At 27.5% G+C, this 20,962-nt stretch overlaps 6 protein-coding genes and 1 long non-coding RNA gene across 25 annotated transcripts in view; 3 read left to right on the top strand and 4 right to left on the bottom strand.

Moving 5' to 3' along the window:
* The first annotated feature begins 123 nt into the window (after nt 1-123).
* Nucleotides 124-2,912, top strand: LOC118446935 (luciferin 4-monooxygenase). 3 transcript variants are annotated; one of them, XM_035878168.2, is made up of 6 exons: nt 124-275; nt 745-884; nt 972-1,765; nt 1,870-2,039; nt 2,102-2,509; nt 2,586-2,912. In XM_035878168.2, the coding sequence occupies exons 2-6, from the start codon at nt 765-767 to the stop codon at nt 2,705-2,707; spliced, it is 1,614 nt and encodes a 537-aa protein (XP_035734061.2). In that variant the 5' UTR covers nt 124-275; nt 745-764; the 3' UTR covers nt 2,708-2,912. The 3 variants fall into 3 exon arrangements, with proteins under 3 accessions (XP_035734061.2, XP_035734059.2, XP_085520719.1); XM_035878166.2 differs by lacking the exon at nt 124-275 and adding an exon at nt 450-626 and having other exon boundaries at nt 2,586-2,911; XM_085664593.1 differs by lacking the exon at nt 124-275 and having other exon boundaries at nt 450-884.
* Nucleotides 2,913-3,038: 126 nt separating this feature from the next.
* On the bottom strand, nt 3,039-5,267 carry LOC118446940 (3'(2'),5'-bisphosphate nucleotidase 1). Its single transcript, XM_035878178.2, has 4 exons — nt 4,910-5,267; nt 4,595-4,814; nt 4,419-4,503; nt 3,039-4,307 (listed from the first exon to the last, which is right to left on the bottom strand). The coding sequence occupies exons 1-4, from the start codon at nt 5,265-5,267 to the stop codon at nt 4,050-4,052; spliced, it is 921 nt and encodes a 306-aa protein (XP_035734071.1). The 3' UTR covers nt 3,039-4,049.
* Chchd3 (Coiled-coil-helix-coiled-coil-helix domain containing 3) lies at nt 5,021-7,469 on the top strand. Of its 7 annotated transcripts, none has more exons than XM_085664658.1 (4): nt 5,021-5,127; nt 6,212-6,321; nt 6,440-6,862; nt 7,199-7,469. In XM_085664658.1, the coding sequence occupies exons 3-4, from the start codon at nt 6,451-6,453 to the stop codon at nt 7,372-7,374; spliced, it is 588 nt and encodes a 195-aa protein (XP_085520784.1). In that variant the 5' UTR covers nt 5,021-5,127; nt 6,212-6,321; nt 6,440-6,450; the 3' UTR covers nt 7,375-7,469. The 7 variants fall into 7 exon arrangements, with proteins under 7 accessions (XP_085520784.1, XP_085520766.1, XP_085520778.1 ...); XM_085664640.1 differs by having other exon boundaries at nt 5,022-5,127; nt 6,416-6,862; XM_085664652.1 differs by lacking the exon at nt 5,021-5,127 and adding an exon at nt 5,344-5,480.
* A 382-nt stretch (nt 7,470-7,851) lies between these two features.
* On the bottom strand, nt 7,852-10,114 carry LOC118446945 (B-cell receptor-associated protein 31-like). 6 transcript variants are annotated; one of them, XM_035878188.2, is made up of 4 exons: nt 9,985-10,114; nt 9,131-9,226; nt 8,743-9,055; nt 7,852-8,653 (listed from the first exon to the last, which is right to left on the bottom strand). In XM_035878188.2, the coding sequence occupies exons 3-4, from the start codon at nt 9,014-9,016 to the stop codon at nt 8,226-8,228; spliced, it is 702 nt and encodes a 233-aa protein (XP_035734081.1). In that variant the 5' UTR covers nt 9,017-9,055; nt 9,131-9,226; nt 9,985-10,114; the 3' UTR covers nt 7,852-8,225. The 6 variants fall into 6 exon arrangements, with proteins under 6 accessions (XP_035734081.1, XP_035734080.1, XP_035734084.1 ...); XM_035878187.2 differs by lacking the exon at nt 9,985-10,114 and adding an exon at nt 9,734-9,892; XM_035878191.2 differs by lacking the exon at nt 9,985-10,114 and adding an exon at nt 9,739-9,890.
* A 369-nt stretch (nt 10,115-10,483) lies between these two features.
* On the bottom strand, nt 10,484-13,531 carry mRpS31 (mitochondrial ribosomal protein S31). Its single transcript, XM_035878185.2, has 7 exons — nt 13,334-13,531; nt 12,839-13,088; nt 12,655-12,748; nt 12,444-12,582; nt 11,874-12,307; nt 11,518-11,799; nt 10,484-11,424 (listed from the first exon to the last, which is right to left on the bottom strand). Exons 1-6 carry the CDS (start codon nt 13,357-13,359, stop codon nt 11,534-11,536), a joined length of 1,209 nt encoding a protein of 402 aa, XP_035734078.2. The 5' UTR covers nt 13,360-13,531; the 3' UTR covers nt 10,484-11,424; nt 11,518-11,533.
* A 296-nt stretch (nt 13,532-13,827) lies between these two features.
* Nucleotides 13,828-20,041, top strand: LOC118446949 (uncharacterized). 3 transcript variants are annotated; one of them, XR_014982279.1, is made up of 3 exons: nt 13,828-13,965; nt 18,075-18,943; nt 19,123-20,021. It is a non-coding gene; the product is annotated as an uncharacterized LOC118446949 (long non-coding RNA). The 3 variants fall into 3 exon arrangements; XR_014982277.1 differs by lacking the exon at nt 13,828-13,965 and adding an exon at nt 13,976-14,102 and having other exon boundaries at nt 18,075-18,244; nt 19,123-20,039; XR_014982278.1 differs by having other exon boundaries at nt 18,075-20,041.
* The window catches only part of LOC118446941 (uncharacterized), a 68,572-nt gene continuing 62,233 nt past the window's right edge, over nt 14,624-20,962 (bottom strand). For all 4 annotated transcript variants that reach the window (XM_035878180.2, XM_035878181.2, XM_035878182.2 and 1 more), the window contains one exon: nt 14,624-17,375. In XM_035878180.2, coding sequence (XP_035734073.1) covers nt 17,205-17,375 — 171 coding nt within the window. In that variant the 3' untranslated portion in view covers nt 14,624-17,204. The remainder of the gene's footprint in view (nt 17,376-20,962) is intronic.

Genomic DNA, 20,962 nt, shown 5'->3' with positions numbered 1-20,962 from the left:
AATGACAACAACTTTCCTAGTTACAATCAGATGTCGCGTCGAAAATTGGCAACATCGATTCCTACACCAACCAATAGCGCCATTTGCTGAATATTTTTTAATACAAAAGAAAAAGGGGCAAATGATATATATAATTGAAAACCATATAGAATAAAATTCATTGCAAACATATGAAAGAATTGAAACACTTCATATTTTATTCTTCCATTAATAGAAAAAATTATAAGAAAAATTCAACAAAGAATTAATTGATTGTCTTTTCCTTCAACAAATATGTGAGAATTAGATAATTGTATTACTCAGTATTTCACTTAAGTTAAACCATTCTCGTATTTAATTATGTATTCAGTCTTACGTCTAGTTTATTTGAAAACATCGGGTACAAACTACAAGTGTAGCTCTGTTATATATATATATATATATATATATATATATATATATATATATATATATATATATGTATAAATGTAAGATATAGTAAAATATCTACATAATTTAGATAAATACAACTATTACTCGAAGTCGTTACGTACCGAAGGACAAACAATTCTTTTTAAGCACTGAACCTTTGAATATTTGAACTCGAAATAAATAAATACTCTATAACAAACATTTTTGAGGCCAATGTAATCCAATAAAAATTCAATACATACGATATAAGCTACTTATTTTATACTATTTATTTTTTATTATAATGTTTATTCCATAAAATTCAATGATTAATGCGTTATAAATAATTTATAGAAAAGAATATAATATATAACATGGAAGATAATAAAAATATATTATGTGGACCTTCATCTTCTACAGAGGGCTTAATACACAACAACATAGGAGAACTGCTTTTAAATCAATTGCATGCACATGGAACTCGAATTGCTCAAGTAAAAAATTTATTTATAATAAAAAAAATATTCTTAAATTATCAAAATTTATAGTTTAAATAAAACAAATTTTATTCTTTTTTCTAGATCAATGCACACACTGGAGAAAAACAAACATATCAAGAAATTCTAAATGCTAGTAAAAGATTAGCAACATATTTTAGCAAAATAGGCTTGAAAATAGAAGACCGCATAGCTATATGCAGTGAAAATAATACAGAATTCTGCATTCCTCTTTGTGCTGCATTATTTTTGGGAATTACAGTATGTCCCCTAAATCCAATGTATTTGAAAAGAGAGTTTTATCATGCATTGACAATATCAAAGCCCAAATACATTTTTACTTCATCGAAGGCAGTAAATACTTTGCAGGAAGTTATTAAGCAATTACCTTGGTCGCCAAAACTAGTTGTCTTAACTGCTTATAATAATTTACCTAATATGAAAGATTTAATATTAAATATAGATACCAATGAGATTAACAATTTTCAAATTTGTAATATTGATGTGAATAATAATGTAGCAGCAATTTTATGCTCTAGCGGAACTACAGGACTTCCAAAAGGAGTTATGCTGACAAACAAAAATCTATTACTAGCAATAAAGCATTTCAGTAATCCAGAAATTGGACCGATGCATAAAGATACAGTAGCATTATATATGCTACCATATTTTCATGCTTATTCATTCTCTACTCTACTTGTTGGATTAATCGTAGGTGCTAAAGGCATAATACTTGCACGTTTTGACGAAAAACTTTTCTTACATACAATAGAAAAATACAAAATCGAGGCTTTAACTTTAGTGCCACCGCTTATGGTTTTCTTGGCAAAACATCCTTTTGTTGATCGATATGACCTCTCGAGTATAAAAACAATATGGTAAATATAAATATAAATATATACAATTAATCCTTGTCAATTTTTTAATTTTTTATGACAGTTAATATATATATTTAATACAAGTAAGATAATCTTATTTATAGGTGTGGAGCAGCTTCTTTACCTGAAGAAATTCAGAAAGCTGTAGCAAAAAGATTAAATGTTTCCAATATAAAACAAGGTTATGGATTAACAGAAACAACTTTAGCAGTATTACAATCACCATCTAATCATAAATATGGTAGCGTGGGAGTAGTAGCTCCTGATACTTTAGGTAAATAATTGATTGAAATTTACTTTCTCATCTAAAGAAATATAATTAATAATTATATTTAGCAAAGGTAATACCAATTGATGAGTCAAATTCAAATAAAGCATTGGAAGCAAATTGCAAAGGAGAATTATGTTTCAAAGGAGATCTAATAATGAAAGGGTATTGCGATGATAGCAAATCAACGGGCACAATTATCGATAAAGATGGTTGGCTACATACAGGGGATGTAGGATACTACGATGAAGATGGCTTTTTTTATATAATTGATCGCTTAAAAGAACTTATCAAATATAAAGGGTTTCAAGTACCTCCAGCAGAATTAGAGGCAGTTTTATTAACTTGCCCTGGAATCAAAGATGCCGCTGTAGTTGGATTACCAGATGAAGAAGCTGGAGAATTACCACTTGCCTTTGTTGTGAAGCAAGATCAAAGTAAAATAACAGAAGATGAAATCATTAAATATGTTAATGGTAATACTAATAATGTGGTTTTACTATATAGTGAAGACTTCTGTGTAAATAATTATAATGTCATTATCTGTTTTAGAACAAGTATCATGTCATAAAAGACTTAGAGGTGGTGTCAAATTTGTGAAAGATATTCCAAAAACTGCTTCCGGAAAAATATTACGTAGAGTATTACGTAATATGGTAAAATCTAAATTATAAAAGAAAAGATTTTATTGGAATAAGAAATTATAATGATCTGTCAGTAATACTTTTTCAAATTTACAATTTTTTATTAAAACTGATGAAAAAGTGCTATTATTCAATAACTATTTGGTAACATATTTATTATGCTTCACAGATTTTTCTTTTGTATCCCATTGAAATAAGATTTATACATTTTTATACATAATTGTGTAATACTCTTGTAAAGAGATTTTATAAAATGTATTTTATTCTAGTCTCATTAATATGAATTAATTAAGTATAAATTTGACTTATTGTTATCAATATCAATAATGTATTTAATGCAATTATCTACATATTATATAGTTTGCTTTATGTTCGATTATTATTTTATTATAAATAAAAAACCAAATTATCTAATTATTTATTATTTTACTATTCTTAATTAATTTTTTGACCAATTACCATAGCAAAAAATACTGTCAACAGAAATGCCATAAATTATCTTTTATAAATTTTCATTTTTAATATCTAAAGTTTGTTATATATATGAATGTATGTATATAAATTATATACATATATACTCAGAAATAGGCAACTTATTGGCAATATCATTAATCATTCTATTTACCTACTACTTAAGTTTATTAACTGTAACTCCAGGTTTACAAACAAGAGCTGTTAAGCTTACAGAGAGATCTCATCTAATACCTTATCTAGTATAGAATAGAGACAGATAGAACATACGTGATCGTAAATCGACTATTCATAAAAAGACAGAAACAAAAACTGTGTAATTCACGAGGCATGGTATTGTCAAATGATTGAGATCGTCTTCTCTCAGTTTAAGTAGAAATGCAGGCTAAATGTGGGTTGTCAATTACCCCCACCTTTGACATACATAATTCATTCGTAAAGATTTTGTTTTGTAGTTATACTACATCTACAGCATGAATTATTCTAATGTAGAATAAAATATTATAGATTGTTAATGTTTCGTGCATAATCGACATTTAATGTATTTCCGTTTAGATCGCGTATTCACCTCTATGTTATCATGATTACTAATTTTTCTGACGTATATTTTACAATATTTATAATAATGCAAAAAATGATTTTCATGGCTCCTTAGAATTAATGACCCACTGTATGATAAATGCACTAAGGATGTTATTCAGTTGGACGTTATTCGATATAAGATTTTAGAAAAAATCTTTTCGAAAATTTTTGTTCTTGACGAAAATATAAGACGGCGTGAATGGAAAGTTCTATGTGGGGCGTATGCGAGCCAAAGAAATTAATTAAAATATAATAAGTATATAAATAAATTCATTAAGGAATGACATAAAAAGTGTAACATTGAAGCAAATTACTTGTGTTATTGTAAATTTTGTTTGACTTCTTCTGGTATATGATTTAAATACCACTGATGTGCCTCTCCAGGAGCAGTAGCTAAAACACCTCTTAAATTTGGATGTATTGTTTCTGCATGATACGCATATTTTTCTCCATAAAAATCAGTTAAAGTTCCACCAATTGCATGCAACACTGCTTCAGGTGCACAAGTATCCCATTTTTTGCAACCTTTACTGGCAAATACATAAGCATGTGCTTTACCTTCCAAAAGTAGAATTACCTATAAGTATGTCAAAAGTTAATATTTGATTCAAAATTATTATTAGTATATTTACAATCGAATAGAAAATTAATTTGCATGACTTTATATTACGAAGTAAAGATAACTTACTTTATGACCTGCACCACCTACACGAATTACCTCATCTGGGCTCAAAGCATCTATAGCAGCTTTAACATTTTTATCCGAGTGAGAACTAAAATATAAATTGTACACATTATTGTTTCTTTTTAATATATTATAGATAGAATAGTTTCCACGTAGTATTTTTCTTAAAATAAATTTACCGTGTGGTTGTAATAAATCTTTTTCCATCAGGAGGTGAAATTGGTACAAATCCACCATATCCTACTTCATTAATTGCCCATAATGTACGACCCAATATACCCTTTTCATTATCCTTATAATATGGCTGATGAATCACACCACCAACTGCTTTCTTTCCAATTGCTACTCCCACTAATACTGTAACATGCTCTACAAGTCCTTGTGTGTATTCAGATGTACCTAAAACAATTGTTTCAGATATAAAAATTATTTTCATTTCCATTTTCAATGGTTTTTAATATTTAATAGAAAAATTAATTATTGATAAATATTACCATCTAAAGGATCTACCCAAACGCACACATCTTTTGGATCTATATTTTCAAGATGCGCTGGTAATTTCAACTTCAAAATATCTTGATCTGCTTCGGTGACAATCCAATCGGACGGTATTTCACAACTATTGGGTTCTTCTTCTCCAATAATAGTGATGTTCGGAAATAGTTGACTTAAAGAAGTTATAATACATTTCTGTGCACACCGATCAGCTTCAGTTTGTAGATCATTTTTGCCCTTTTCTACTATTTTTAACCCTCCTTGACTCATAACATCGCGAATTATTTTACCTGCACGTACTGTAGCTGATATAGAAGTAGCCACTATACGTGTTAAAAGAGAAGCACTTTGAGCCATTCTTGAATAATTATTTTCTTTGTATAAATTTCTTATGTTTTGTATAAAAATATGTTTGATAAGTATTAGTTAGAGTAAGAAAAGTAACTTTCCTCATAATACAGTTTGTCTCCTATAAGATAAAAAATTAGAAACCTACTAGTGAAGGTTATATTAGCCAACTCATAAGATAAATAATAAGTTTTAGGAGAAGGGATATCTAAATTCTTACTGGTATTAATTCCTTCAAATTTTATGAGATATAAATATATATTATGTGTATGTGTGTGTATATATATAGAGAGAGAGAGAGGAGAATTTACGATTGGTACAGTAGTATACATTTCATTTCCAATTCATCAGTATATACAATTCATACAGTATATACAGTAGAACGTAATTTAAACAACAGCAAAACGACAAAAATATTAATTAATTTAAATATTTAATTTTCTTTTAAACAAAGGTGAAATGAATTTAAATAAAAAGAAGTTATCGCGATTATATAAGATAATAAAATATAAAGTAATATGATTCTCCTTAGAATTTAAAATCCTTATTTTCAAACATTAAATTAGTTAATTTACAATACATTAATATAATAAAAGAGAAATTAATATGATGTAAAAAAAAAATTATAAAATAATTTTTAAACAATGACACAATTGATTTTACATTGTAATAAAGTTAAAACATGTAATTATACAAGAGATAGTACCTTAGAAAATTTAATACTCACAAACATACAATAGATAATATTAAATTACATTATAAAATAGAAATGAATGCAATAAATAGCAAGAAATAATTTATTCAAAACTATAATAATTGTTATTAATAAACTGACTAGAGAATTTTCGAAATTTCCCTAGAGAGGGAGCGTGAGATAGGATTTGGCATTGTACGACGTGTTACTAAAAGATTTTACTTTTAGTTGTAATATAAACTTTGTTATCCTTCTTTAGCAGTCATTTTCCTTCACACAACAGAAGGATGAGTTGTTGCGATGTTTACGTAATATTAATATGATATGTAATGAAAAATATAAAATCTATGTAAAACAGATATATACCAGGTAAGTGAGAACCATGAAAAAATCTAGACCAAAGTTTATTTGGATGAAAGAAGTTTAAATCGGGAATTAATTATATAGATTAATTAAATTTAAGGAAATATATTAAAAATTCTTAAAGAATTATTAAAGATGGGTTCTGGACAGAGCACTCGCAGATTGACTATATCCAATGAAGAAGAAATAGGAGTGATTAAAGTATCTAATGCAGTTGTAGAACGATTAGCTCAAGGAAGTAAAGTTTCCACTGAGACCGTTAAGGATGTAAGCTCATTTACTCCAACACAATCAGCTAATCCTACAGTTCCTTTATCATCATCACAAACTGGAGATGTACCTTCTGGATATCCAGTATACTATTATCCAGAATTAACATTATCTGCTCTTGAAATGCAAAATAAGAAAGAACAAGAACTTCAAGTTCAAAATCAGTATTGGCAAAGACGCTTGCAAAACATGGAGAAAAAGCATTTAATGATAGATCGCATTTTAGAAGAAGAATATAAAAGAACTGTTGATGAATTTTCTTCTGGTAAAGTAATAGGTAAAACCAAGTTTTTTTCATTTTAAATATTTTTAATTTAACCTATTTTAATAATATTACATTTGTCCTTTAATCATGACATTTGCCTTTTATATCTATAATTATATCAACCACTATTATTTCCACAAACTACAGATTAAAATTATGAGCATGATCTTTTAAATTATAAAAATTAATGAAAAATTTGATGTGAAAATATTATACTATTCTTGAATGTCTAGACAAATATCTTACACTTGATTTAAAATTAAAATATTTTACAAACTGAATTACTATTATTTAACAAATTTTATTTCATGAATGTAAGTTTTTACTTATACTTATTTTTGTAAATAGGACAAAAAATGGAAGGTAATCTCAGCGACGAACAGCTGTGTACTGCAGGAAAAGAAAAAGTACTAAAATGCTATCAAGATAATCCTAAGGAAATACTTAAATGTTCAGATTTAGTAGAGGAATTCTCTAACTGTGTTGATCAACGTAGAGTAAATTTAATTACAACACGTTGTTAACACAGTAAATTCTGTTATTAGTTGTTTAATAAATTATTGTGCTTTTGTAGAATTTCCTGTTTTATGAACAATAAATTACACTATTCATAAATTCATATATATCTCTTAATTTATATTTAATATAATAATTTAAGAGGAAACAATATGCTAAACATTTTACAGGTTTTGACAAAATATATGTGTGAATTTTATCTAATGAAACAAATTTGATCACTTATTATGTATGTTATATAAATTATTTTAAATATAATTTGGAAATGATGAACATAAAATATATTAAATATTTTTAATGAGTTATGCTTCCTTGTTTGTTAGAATATGTCAAACTAAAGAGGACCATACCATAATAAATTTATATTATTCATTATTTTAGGGCTCTACGCGCATAAAATTCTATTCTTAAACATACATCATTTGTATAATTAATCATTATTAAACTTGCCATAATTACCAATAATACAAAAAAACAATCAAAAATATTCATATAAAATATTAATATTTAAATAAATCAAGTACGTATAATATCTTTTTTAACTGTACAGTAATGCAAACATTATTAAATTGTACTTCTACAACATTATACTTAACTCATTGTTCTAAGAAATATTAATCACTTCTTAAAACAAACAACCAAAGTTAATATAACAATGTATTTGTAATGCATATTACATTAGCAATAATATGTATATACAGGGTTTTTGTAAACAATATAAATAAATTGATCATTGTTTTAGTATTAATAAAATAATGTAGTGTGAAATTAGATAGAACATAAAAAATATTTATGTAAAAGATAATGAATTATATGCCTTTGGCATTAATGGTAACGGGAAAAGAAGGTAAGCAACAACTTAATCACTTTTTTTATCTCCGCTTGATAGGGTTTTTGCATGTTCGGCACTCAAACGATCATATTCTTTTGTTAAAGATTCAGCTTGTGATTTGATAGCTTCTTTGTCTTTCTTTTCTTTTGTTAGTTCATTCTCAAGTTCTATTTTTTTTGCCTGCAATTCTTTAATTTGATTTTTTAATTCTGAAACAGCTTTATCATGTGCCTCATTAGAATCATTTTGAGCGCTTTCACCACTTGGTTTCTGAGAAAGTAGACTTCTTGCTGTGGTAGTAGCAGATTGTGCTTGTCTCATAGCAGCTTCATTTTGAGCTAAAAGCTGAGCTTGTGTAGAGATTAATTTTGACAGACGTTGTATAACTATGCTCAAAAATAATGAAAATCCCGATATGTAGAAGTTTCTTTGAGCTCGGAAAAGTTTCATATTTCCTGTTAAAGCAGAATTGAAAAATATGAAAACGTATATACATACAAATACAATTAATGCAATCAAATGCTTTCAATTTATCATAATTTACCTTGCATTTCTGCATCTAAATGAGCATGTTCTCCAGCACGTTCACCAACCGTTGAGTACTTAACCATTTCTCTGACAGAATCTAACCAAAATAAGACTAATATTACAATTATTATATAAAATATAGTTGATGACTGATAACTTAAACTTTGTGCAAAGCGTGATTTGAAAAATTTCTGCCATCTTGTTGGTGACATTATAGGTAATACTAGCAATAATACAATAATCATTTCTATATATAAGAAAGAGGCAACCAGTGACCACTGTAAACTCATGTTTCTTCTTGGTATATATATGTAGATATCTTTATGTATCTGTAAAAAAATCAATAAAATTATTTTTTAATTACAAAAATTAACAATGTATAAACTATTCAAATGATAATTTACTTTAATACAGGGTATATTGTAGAAATACAGTTGTATATTGGTTTATTCCGTTTTTTTTTATCAAATAATAATATCTCAGATACGTCTTATATGTGTCTGTAATCAAAAATGTAATAAATAATGATATTTTAACAGAAATCATTGACTGATGCAATATTCGTGCATTTAACGGCATATAAGCAATTTTCATGTATTGAAATATATAACCTTGCAATAATATTTACAAGATAAAGAATGTTTCCACATAAACGACGCGAAACAAGACGAATTTAAAGAAAAGATATTATATCACTTTTTACTTTTTTTTATCTAATATATAAAATTGAAAAGTAATTTTTATCTTACGAATGAGTAATATTGGATATGTGACACGAAGGATTTTTGAATAATTATTGACACGTAAGATTAATACAGCAATATTTATAACGGAGAATATCGCTATGTTCACGCGGCAATTGTACGAAGCACTAATTAAAAAATATAAGAATGAAAAAAAAAAGAAGAAAAACGGAACTTTGTCAAATGTTTAAAAAAAAATTTTAAAAAATTGACTGAACATGAGTAAATGTAGGATATTAATTTTAGAACAAGATTTCTATTCACTTTACACTCGCGCAACCTCCTTTCTGGTTTCACCGTATCAGTACTTTACAATGATATTCAATTTGTCATCGTTTATTCCGATTTTAATAACTACGTATGAACGCTCACAAATCTTTCTCGAAAAAGAAATGACAATTATGCGTTAATGATTAAAGTATAAACATATATATATATATATACATACATATATATTTATTTATACTTTATATATATGTGTGTGTGTGTGTGTGTTATAAATCTAATATACGTACAGTCACACAGTAATAAATGAGTTCAAAGCTCAAGAAATTATATAAATATACTTAGAAATGACGTTAGCATATGATTGGGTAGCGAGCCTCACCACAGACTGCCAAAGACTGAGAAGAAGACTACGAGATGAGATCTGATTGGTACACGTATTATCTATATATATTTGAATTCGGTGTGTGTATGTATACATTTATATATATTTGTGCGTTTAGATGCGTACGTGCATCTAGTGGATGCATTTTTGGTTGTTTTAGATTGATTTCAGAAGTATATTTATAAATTTATATACATTCATAGATTCAAGAGCGACAATTGAATTAGCTTCATATTATTAGAAATTATTATATAATATTAGAGAATATTATTGTTATTATATTTTATAATTCTTTAATTAATCATTGTATATTACAATGTTATATTATAATTTGATATTTTTTTTTTATATTTTATTATATCTATAATATTTAAGATAACTTAAATAGATAAATTAATTTGATTTTTATAAAAAGTATATTGTATATACAGGATTTTGTTTGTCTCCAAAAATTGGAATATCTCATGAGGAATCGGATGTATCAAAAAAATTTTTTACAAATTGTTTTGATATGGAAGAGCAATGTTAAATGGTGTCAATTTCTTTTTGCAGTTAAAGTAGTGATGGAAATTTCAAAGTTACATTCATTTTTTTAGACAGAACTATATATTTCTCTTCACATAGTTTGTTGGAATTTGTTGCGACCAATTCAACGGCATGCTATATAAGGTCATTTGTCATTGTAAAATATTATAAATTATATTATAAATTTGTGAGTTACTAAGAACCATAACCCTGTATCGCTGATCGCCGTCTGTTAAACTGCATGTTGTAAATAAAGGCTGAACTTCTTACGAAATAAACTTCGTTTACTTAGTTGGTAATTTGAAAAGCATAAAGATAGATAAAAAAAATTCAGCCTTTGCTTACAGCATGCAGACTAATAGTTGGCGATTATGATATAGAGCTATTAGGAACTTACAAACCTTATATGTCACGTTATTGAATTCATCTCAAATCTTCATATTAAACAAATTTGTAAATACATTTTTTTGATAGGTTCAGTCCCAACAACAACAATATCTATTCCAATTTTTCCAGATAAATGGGATATCCTGCATATTATGCATACATACAAATATGCTAAAAATTTGTGAAATTAATTAATTTACCTTATTTAGTATACATAGGATAATACAACATTAATCATTTCATTTGAAATAGCTGTATATATATTTTTCTTTTTTAATCAATCAGTTTTTTATGATTAGATATACGACTTCTTTTGTGTAAATGTACAATAGAAGTTATAATTGAATATTTTGTAGAGCTATTCCTTAATTAAAAAAGGATAAGCAATGTATATTGAGCGATCAATTTGATACGATGTTAATTCTGCATGTATCTATAAACAACAAAGAATTAGAATATAAAATACAAAAGTAGATATATATTATATATAATAGAAAGATAAAATATCAATTCTTAACAAACATACACGAATATATTATAATTTAAGTTTTCGTCTGCTCTTTCATAGTGGATGAAATATTAATTGCACCTAATTCTGTTAATAATTCTTTCTTTCCTTTAAAATATTCTTTATACCATGTAATGTGACCAAGTTTTTCATCTACAGTCAAATATGGATTTTTAGAAAGACCTATGCATACAAGTTCCATAAAATGACGTATTGGACCACTTTTTGGGCACCAATCTGTTAAATGACGTTCTAGAAATACATGTTCAGAGAAATGCACGTTACTTTCTTCTTCCATTCCTAAAATATATATTTTAATAAAACATATGAGGAAAGGATACTACATTACATCATAATATAAGATTATACATTACCAATTTCATTATCAATAGGAAATTTCCATAATATTCCAGATTCAGTCCATTGTATCATTTCTTGAAAAATATTTTTAGGAGATTGATTAACAATTAAATCAAGCTCTCTTTTTTCTAATGATTCCCACATGGATAACTTTGGTATGTTTGTCATAGGTTCTTTCATGTCTTTAAAAATTGCTTTTGCTTTTTCATTAAAAGTAACATTTAGCATTTTTTGCTTTGCAATTGTTTCCTTCCAATATTTATTTTTTGCTTCCTTCTTTAATTGGTTGATAATACTTGGTCCAATCATATGTACCTGCTCTTCGCGTTTATCATGAGTTTTAAACTTACGAACAATATCAGCTTTGTATTTCCATTGTTCATTACTATCTATTTGTTTGCTTTCTGAAGATAATTTATGTTCTGATACAATCTTGTTTACTACTTTACTAAAAAAATAAAAATAGAGATCAGAATTAATTTATTTAATTTTAATTATTTGAAACAAACAATAAACATAAATAATACTACTTTGATTATTAAAGTTAAATAATTGATTAAAATCGTCTTAAATATTCTAAAAACCTCGAGCTTCCATGTTTTTTCTTTTTATAATTGTCTTTATATATAGTGGATAATCTATCTAATAATTGTGTCTTTGTTTCTCCTTTGTCTATATTGAGAGCTTTCGTTACATCTTTGGCAGCTTCTATAAGTTGTGCTTCTAAAATTTAAAATTAATAAGCATACATAAATTCAGACAAACAAATTTTATTACAAATATAATTCTACTAACCATACGATTTATTTGTCTTCTTTATGAATGATTTATCCTCTTCAATAATTTTTCTCACAGGCATAGCAACATCTATTCTTTTTTTATCTTTCAACTAAATATAATAGAAAATTGTTGTAAACATGATTGTACAATTTGATTTGAAAATTTGGAATAAATTTGACGACTTATATTTTTTATTTACCATTAGATTATCTATAAGACTATCCAATGATTTTGTAGAAGCATCTGCAACTGATTTTTTTTTCTTTTCCTTTTCTGTATCCGAATCAGAATCAGATGATGAGTCTGATGATGATCCAGACGATGAAGATGAATCGTTTGGTGATCCAGACGATGATGATGAATCGGATGGTGATCCAGACGAGGTAGAATACATTTTAATTAAAGTATTCAATCTTTGAGTTGGTATCGGAATTCGAAACTTAAACCCTCTGTAAGAATTTAATAAATTAATAATTAATAAAACATAAGAATTATTAAATGTATAAATGATTATTATAAGACATAATAATAAAATAAAAAAGAAATTCATTCAATGTTTTACATTAGTATAATTATAGTTTCATAGTATATCTACAATGTATAAATAAAAAATGAAAATGTTTAATTTATTTGTAGAATTATTATTTTAAAATTAAAAAATATTGCAGACAATTTAAAATCAAGAATTACTAACATAGAAATTACACTTGTAGTCAACATATTGCAATGATTTTACGAAATATATAATACTGAAGAAATACAAAGCAAAATAACGTTTATTTCTAAATTCTTTTTAAGTGCAAATTTAAGTTTACAATTCTGCAGCACAATCAATATCTAAAACATTGTACAAATTATTAGTTCATCATATGGTCTCAATGCATCTGCGCAAATTGAAGCTAAATTCATAAAGGTTAATTCTCAAAGTAATATATAACTATATTTAGAATATGAATTTCGAGGCAGAGGGAAAAAGATAATGAAGAAATGAATTTGCATAAAAAATGATTTTTGAATTTTTTGAATTATATCATATTCTTATTTTATTAATGATATTTATGGTAAAAATATATTAAAGAAAATGTGTTCGCGTAGTTTGCCAATCGACATCTAGAGTTGATCGTAGGGCTATCTAGTAATAAAATTCTATGTATTATCATTGGTGTAAAATGTATCTACTATTTTTTATTGGTGCAAAATTCATTAATGAACTATTAATACTCGTCAGTCTAATCCTTTTTTTATTTAAACATTCTAATAATTTTATTCTTAAAAATTTACCTTTTCATTCGTGAGTTATAATTATCATCAATTAGAATATACTCAGTAAGTTTAATTATGTACCATTAATCACATGTTAAATATTATTGGTCATCATTTAACATCTTATGATTATCTTTGTTTCATAAGAATTTACATCATCATTTTAATAACAATTTTTGAACCCGAGATTTTCGATGAATGTAAGATATGCATTTACATATATACACACACATAATACGTGTCTTGAATAAATGATTCTGAAATATAAAACATTGTGACGTAAATGAAGATTAGCCTCACTGACTGTTTATGAGTCATGATAAAATGGTATTTATATATGCATCAGTAGACGATTTAATCAAAATTCAATAGGGATTTATGTCAAGATTTTTTGTAATGTTTCAGAATCAATTTTTCACACAAATACATATATAAGAAGTTATATATTTTTTCTATTTTAAAAATTTTATTTTAATTTTATATATATATATATATCTATATATATGTTTTATTTTTAATATATATATATATATATATATATGTTTTTGTTTTATTTCGTTTCCTACCTTTGTTTTCAATATTTAAAAAAGAGAAAGAAATACAGTATTAATTTTATTTATAGATTTATATTTTATTATTTTATAAAATATAAATTTAAAATAAAAAGAATCTAGAAGAAAAACATTGGAAAAATTCTCGGGAAAAAAATAAATGTCTCGAATTCGTTTGAAATCTTTTATTTAATATTATCGTATTTAGATAGGTAGTCAAAGGGAAACTCGAAGCTGTACTAAAAATTCGTAGGGATACGTTTCGATGGTATTTTTAAAAGTGACTAGGTGGTGGGAGCGCAGCTCCTTCCTATAATTTCGCTTTTACGTTTTTTTTACTGTACATATATTATATATACATATATATATATATATATATATATATATATATATATATATTTATATATATATATATGACGTAGGCACTTGAATAAATTCGTATTGTTAGAATAATCCGTGCCGCGCGAAAGCATTACAATGCTATATTATTTACGCTACAGTCGTCGTGTCCTAAAATATCATAATACAAATTTCTTTTCACAGTTTCGGCTGCAGCAGGAACGTTGGTTGGATAGAGGCTTTTCTTTATATACCCTTTTGTTGTTTCTTTTCATTCATTTTTTATGTTTTCACATGACTAATATAGTCACCAATATACAATTGCCAAATTAAATACTTTTACCTCTTCGTTAAGTATTACTTTTTGTTCCATGCTTCCACAATCGCACTTTTGCATACACACACATGCACCCAGAAAAGCATACGCACATAGAAACAGCAGACATACTTATACCAACAGCATACGCCAAAAAAAAGATTTCGCTCAATGTCTCATCAAGAAGCTATGTTTACAATTTGGCAAAGAAACAAATGAGCAATCGAAGGAGTTCCAGAAAAACGAATGTTTTTTTTTTTTGTTTTTTATATAAAGGGCAAGACAACAACGTTTTCGGATATTTAGCGAAGCTTTGCGTTGCTGTACAACTTACAATAATACGCAATTGAAATACCGTAGTAGTTTAGCAAGTAGTGCAGACTCAATATGAGTCGTAAATGTAATTATTGAAGATCTCTTAAATTGGTCTAAGTTTGCTACAAAATACTACACACTATTCATGGTATTGACTTCGTCGAAGAAAGAAAAGGGGGGGATAGAACAATAAAGAATAGAGTGTATCTATCTATTAAATTACAACATTTGTTCTGATTATCCCCTTTCATTCTATTTTCTACATACCAAATAGCGCATAGACGAGCAACAAGATCGACACTAATGAACGTACGACTAAATCATTTGTCACATTAACATTACATGTACATATAATCGATTGGATTGTTTCGAATTGAATACATCGTACTAGTTACAACAAACTTAGTTAAAGAAAAAATTAAATTTGTTAAATTAGAAAAAAATCATTGCAATTAGTCGTACGATATCGAGGATATTTTGATACATCAATATGATCGTAGCTTCAAAATTGTTTAGTTTACGCCATCGTTATTTAAAAACTACATACGTCTAGTATTTACATTTATGACAGAGCTTTTTTTTCTATTTTTTTTTCTTTTTTTTTCTATTTTTTTCTTTTTTTTTTCGAAGAGACACGTGCGAGAGAAGCAGAAAATGCTTTAGGAGATTTATTCTTCTTCCCTTTTCTTATCTTTTCTTTCACCTCTAATAATATAGCTCCGCTCATCATATTTTTTTTTTACATATTAGACATTAGATATATTTCTCAGGTAATAACGTTAATACTAGTGCGTTGTGAAAGTGATTCTCAGTTGAGTGACTCTCTCTTTCTATCTCTTACTATTATAGATCAATAGTAAAATACATACACAGACAGAAAAAAGCTACGATGTAACTCGTTTTGTCGTAGCTCTTTTAACGTTTTTTTCAGTCTCATAAAAATTCTTTTACATCGCTTAACGAAGCTCATCTTCCTCATATTTGCGCTTATAGTCCAGAAATTTCAGCGTGTTACGATTCCTCGAACGATGGGAAGACGACACACGACTATTATATGAATGACGTTTCGTGTCCATTCGTGAATAAAATGATTGAGAGTAGAATTTAAAAAAGGCACTTTTCGGTGAATGGAGATAGATGGTCTGGTGTAAATTCAGGTTTCCACGATATTCAAGTTCGAATAGGAGCTTCACATCCTAGAGATATTTCTTTTGGGCACTTTTTCTGATATGTTTTGATTTAAACATTTCATTATTCTGTTGATAATTTCACAACAATAACTCTGATTACTTTTTTTTTTTTTAATTTTTCATTATCCCAAAATATCTAACTTGGACTAGCAAAAAAAGTTATCCCTCGCTTGATGATTCATTGTTTATGCGGATTGGATCAAAAGTTCTTAGATGATAATAAAAATGGATTGCTCTTTTTTGAAACTTTTTAGGCTAATTATTTTCCCTTTATATCGTAAAAATACAAGTCTAGCTTGTAAAACTATAAGACTAACTACAAGCCTGAAAAAGAGTAATCGATGAGAAGTAACTTTTTGACCTGTCCTGCATTTGTTGTTTTAGACTTCTTTTTTTCTCTTCCCCTCATATTTTTTTGTTCCTTTCGATCTCGCTTCGTTAAACAATCTTTCAAATTCGATCCCTTAATGTTATTAATCGATATAACGATGTATCTTACGAATTATGATACGAAAAAAGCGTTTGTTTTTTATCGGATTGGAAGGTCAACGGTAAAATGGAGGTACGATTTGGTATCATCTGTACGGTCGGTCAATAAACGTATATCGTTTTTAGTTGATCCTTAAGTTCCGGTGGAATGGCACAAGTCTCGGTTTCTGGTTTCCTCTTGACTAAACGACGCCAATGTCCACCAAAGTTTTTACGAAAGCCTTTTGCAAATCCCGGCCTACCGCCCGCGGGTAGCGTATGTACAAGAGCATCCTATAAAAAGAACAAAAAAAAGACAATATTAACGATCAAATCTGATATATCAAAGAGAATTAAAAGGAAGCGACGTTCTATTAGCTGCACATATATACATACACACACACATGTATATCTATGTTTTCGTAAAATGATTACTATCGAGTAAATGACGTTCTTCCGTACTTCGGACTAATAACATGTTTTAAAGCGCATATACATATGTGCGCACATGTACAATATAATATGTGTATGTGTGTGTATACATATATACAGCATACAGTGGGGAACTTAAGTATTTCGTAGAGTAGAAGTACGGAAATATATTTCTACTGTACGAATACTTAAGTATTCAACTATGTATATGTATATATATGTACGCAGTATACGTTACATCATCATGAGCACGTAAATTCGTCAATGGTATATAATTAATTCGTCATCGAATTTGCGGGAGACTCTTATCACGAATAAAGAGATAAATTTTGTAGTAATCTTTTTTCGCCTTGTTAAAATGATATCAAACGCGACCATAGTTTCTAAAGAAATGAATTATCGAAAAGAATAATCGTGTAGTTTGCTTCTAAATTTAATAAGATTCTGACTGAAATAGAATACTAATGTCAAAGAGTCTTCCTACTTCTACATTTATTTCTTTCTTTTCTCTCTTTTCACTTCCTTTTTCTTTTATTTTTTATTTTCTTATTATTTTGTCAGGTAGCTGACAGCTGCAAGAATGGCAGCCGTTATGTCGACTCAATGGATCGACCTCGCTCCTCGATATACCGTCCACCCACGTTAAATTTAGCAACAAGCTTGAGGGCGCGCCATGCCGAACTTGGACAGGGCGATAAAGGAGTCGATTTGAGGGTGAAGTTTCCCTCAAAGTAAATCTTTTTGCATAGAAAATAATTTACTTCTATTTCTTTCTATCTCTTTTGTTCATTTTTTTATTTTATATATATATATATATTTTTATCTTATTTTCATTTCGAATTTATTTTTCGATAATATGTTCTTATGAAAGAGAAAACGTAAAAAGAAAAAAAAAAAAAAAGAAAATGGGAAAAGAAACAAATATTACAATGATAACAATATTTTTTGTCATCATAATCATCATTATTATCGTAAAAAATGTAGTTTTACGTGCTAGATTTAAGATACTTCAAAGAGAAATATCGCCAAGTCGTAATGCCACAGTCTCATCAGCATTACGAAAGAACGGACGATTTTAGGCTGGCAAACGCATGTGTCTCGCGAGACATCGAGATCTATTTAAAATTTGAAAGCTAAACGATTAGCTAGTTTCAAGGGTAATGTCGACCTCAAATCACTTTGACGATTATACGCATCGCGAATCGCACGCATCACGCGAATCGCACGCATCCAAGGTGCCAGGACAAAGAACATTTACATGCAAAAGAATGATTTAACAAATTGGAAATATCTTTTCGTATTTTTTTCGAAGTAAAATGATATCAATGATAGACGTTGAATTACTATAAATTTTGAGTTTAAATTTCTACGAAATGAAAAAGAAAAAAAATGATGATAATAATAAGAAGAAGAAGAAACAAGAAAAATAGGTGACATTAAAATTAAACATGATATTAAAATTAAAGTTAAACGAACAGAAATATTGATTAAGAGATAAGATGAATTTGTGCAATCATTAAATTAATTATTTGGAGAAGTTTGATAATAATTTAACGATATCGCATGTAACGATTATATTATATAATATCTGTATTTTTTTCTCCTTTAGGAAAGTAAAGGCAATGTTTTGGAATTTGAATAAGATATAGGAACTAATAGTAAAATGAAAGAATAATATTGTCAAGAATTTTTCCAGCGGTCGATAAAATTTCTTTCTATCCGAATATCGCAATCTTGTGATTTCATTCGATAAGCAACAATGACTGTTTTACTTGTTCGACCATATACCATACATGTTGTCCTTGCTAAATCAATAGTATTGATGATATAGTTGTTTTATTAATCATCGGAATAGTTAAAGACTTCACTTATCTACTTTATTTTCATACTTCGTTCCTTGAATCTAATTGATTATTAATAAATATATACATACAATTAATATATAAATATAAATATACAATCGTGATCGAAAGTTCTTAAATAATTTAAAAAATCAATTACTCCTTTATTCGAGGATTTTTAAGCTAAAAAAGAAAAAAGAAAAAAAAAAGATAATTTTACTAGGCTTGTAATTTTACAAACAGAAAAAAGAATTATCTTGAAAAGTCTCGAAAAAGTTGATTGATTTTTAAAATTAATAATTTAAGAATTTTCAGCCGATTCTTTATTGTATCTTCGATATTATATTAACGTATTAATTGCATTATTTGATTAATGATCTTTGTAAACTTACGCCTTATTTTCGATAATATATATGTATAGAGATACAAATTCAAAAGCAACTATTAAAAATAGAAGTAAACGTGACGTTGAGAAAATGATATATATTTATTAATACCTTTCAATTTCATAAAGTAACGTAAATGTTTATATCGGCAACACAAATCGTCTTGGCTATCGAAATATCAATCTATTTTTACTGAATTTACATTAAAATTCGTAACATTTTTCCATCTGGTTAAGTATTTTTTATGTATACTACTAGATAATATGAATATATTATGCTAATATAAATAGGAAATTAATGCAAGTAGTCGAATGTATTTATAAAAAGAAAAAAAAAAAAAAAAGAAAAAAAAGGATTGACGCAACTTATTTACATTCCCTTTTTTTTCAAAATCTTCGAACTCAGAATACAGAAACGTATTTATTATTAGATGTGGAGAGAGAGAGAAGGTGAGGGAGAGAGAGAGAGAGAGGGAGGAGAGAGAGAGAGAAAGAGAAGGAGAGAGAGAGAGAAAGAGAAGGAGAGAGAGTTTTGAAGGAAAAAAAGAAAAAAGAAAAAGAAAAAAAAGTAATTGAAAATATAAAAAAGTAAAAAAAATAAAATAAACTAAAAAAAGACAAAAGAAACGAAAGAAAAAAAAATTCGAAAGATAATATATTCTCACGAGAGACAGTTCGATCGTCACAAAAATAGTACAAGCAAAGGTATAAAGAGAGGCTCGGCAACGATGGAGGAAGAGGAGGAAAAGAAGGAGGAAGAGGAAGAGGAGAAGGAGCCATCACAGCGTATCAGGGGTCACTGTCCTTGCGCTTCGTTTTTTTTTACACTATTAAACGATAGTTGATTTTACGAATCATTCTTCTCTTACGGCAGACATACTGGCTCGAACTTGGAAACTACGTAAGGTTTCTCTCTTAGAGAATCACCATCAACGAATTAGTAAATAATAACGCAAGTGTTTCTGAACAGATGGTGCATCGACGTTCATTGTACACTTGTATAGCATAATTATAACGTAAACGCAGCTAATCAAACGTTTAAAACATTTCGACGTTTCTTTGCTTATATTATTTGTTCTTTCTTTCTTTCTTTCTTCTTTTTTTTTCAAATTCTTCAAATTGAGGTAAACTATCGCTCAACAAAAAAACATTTTACATACAATCGCAGTCGGTAAGAAGTTAGAGAGGTCGATGTAAACATTGCAAATAAATAAAGCGTACGA

Source organism: Vespa mandarinia, chromosome 1 (assembly GCF_050613455.1).
Source record: "Vespa mandarinia isolate Hongniang chromosome 1, ASM5061345v1, whole genome shotgun sequence".
Classification (NCBI taxonomy): Eukaryota; Metazoa; Arthropoda; class Insecta; order Hymenoptera; family Vespidae; genus Vespa; species Vespa mandarinia.
The sequence above is the reverse complement of the archived record's forward strand: the minus strand, read 5'-3'. Positions and strand labels throughout refer to the sequence as shown.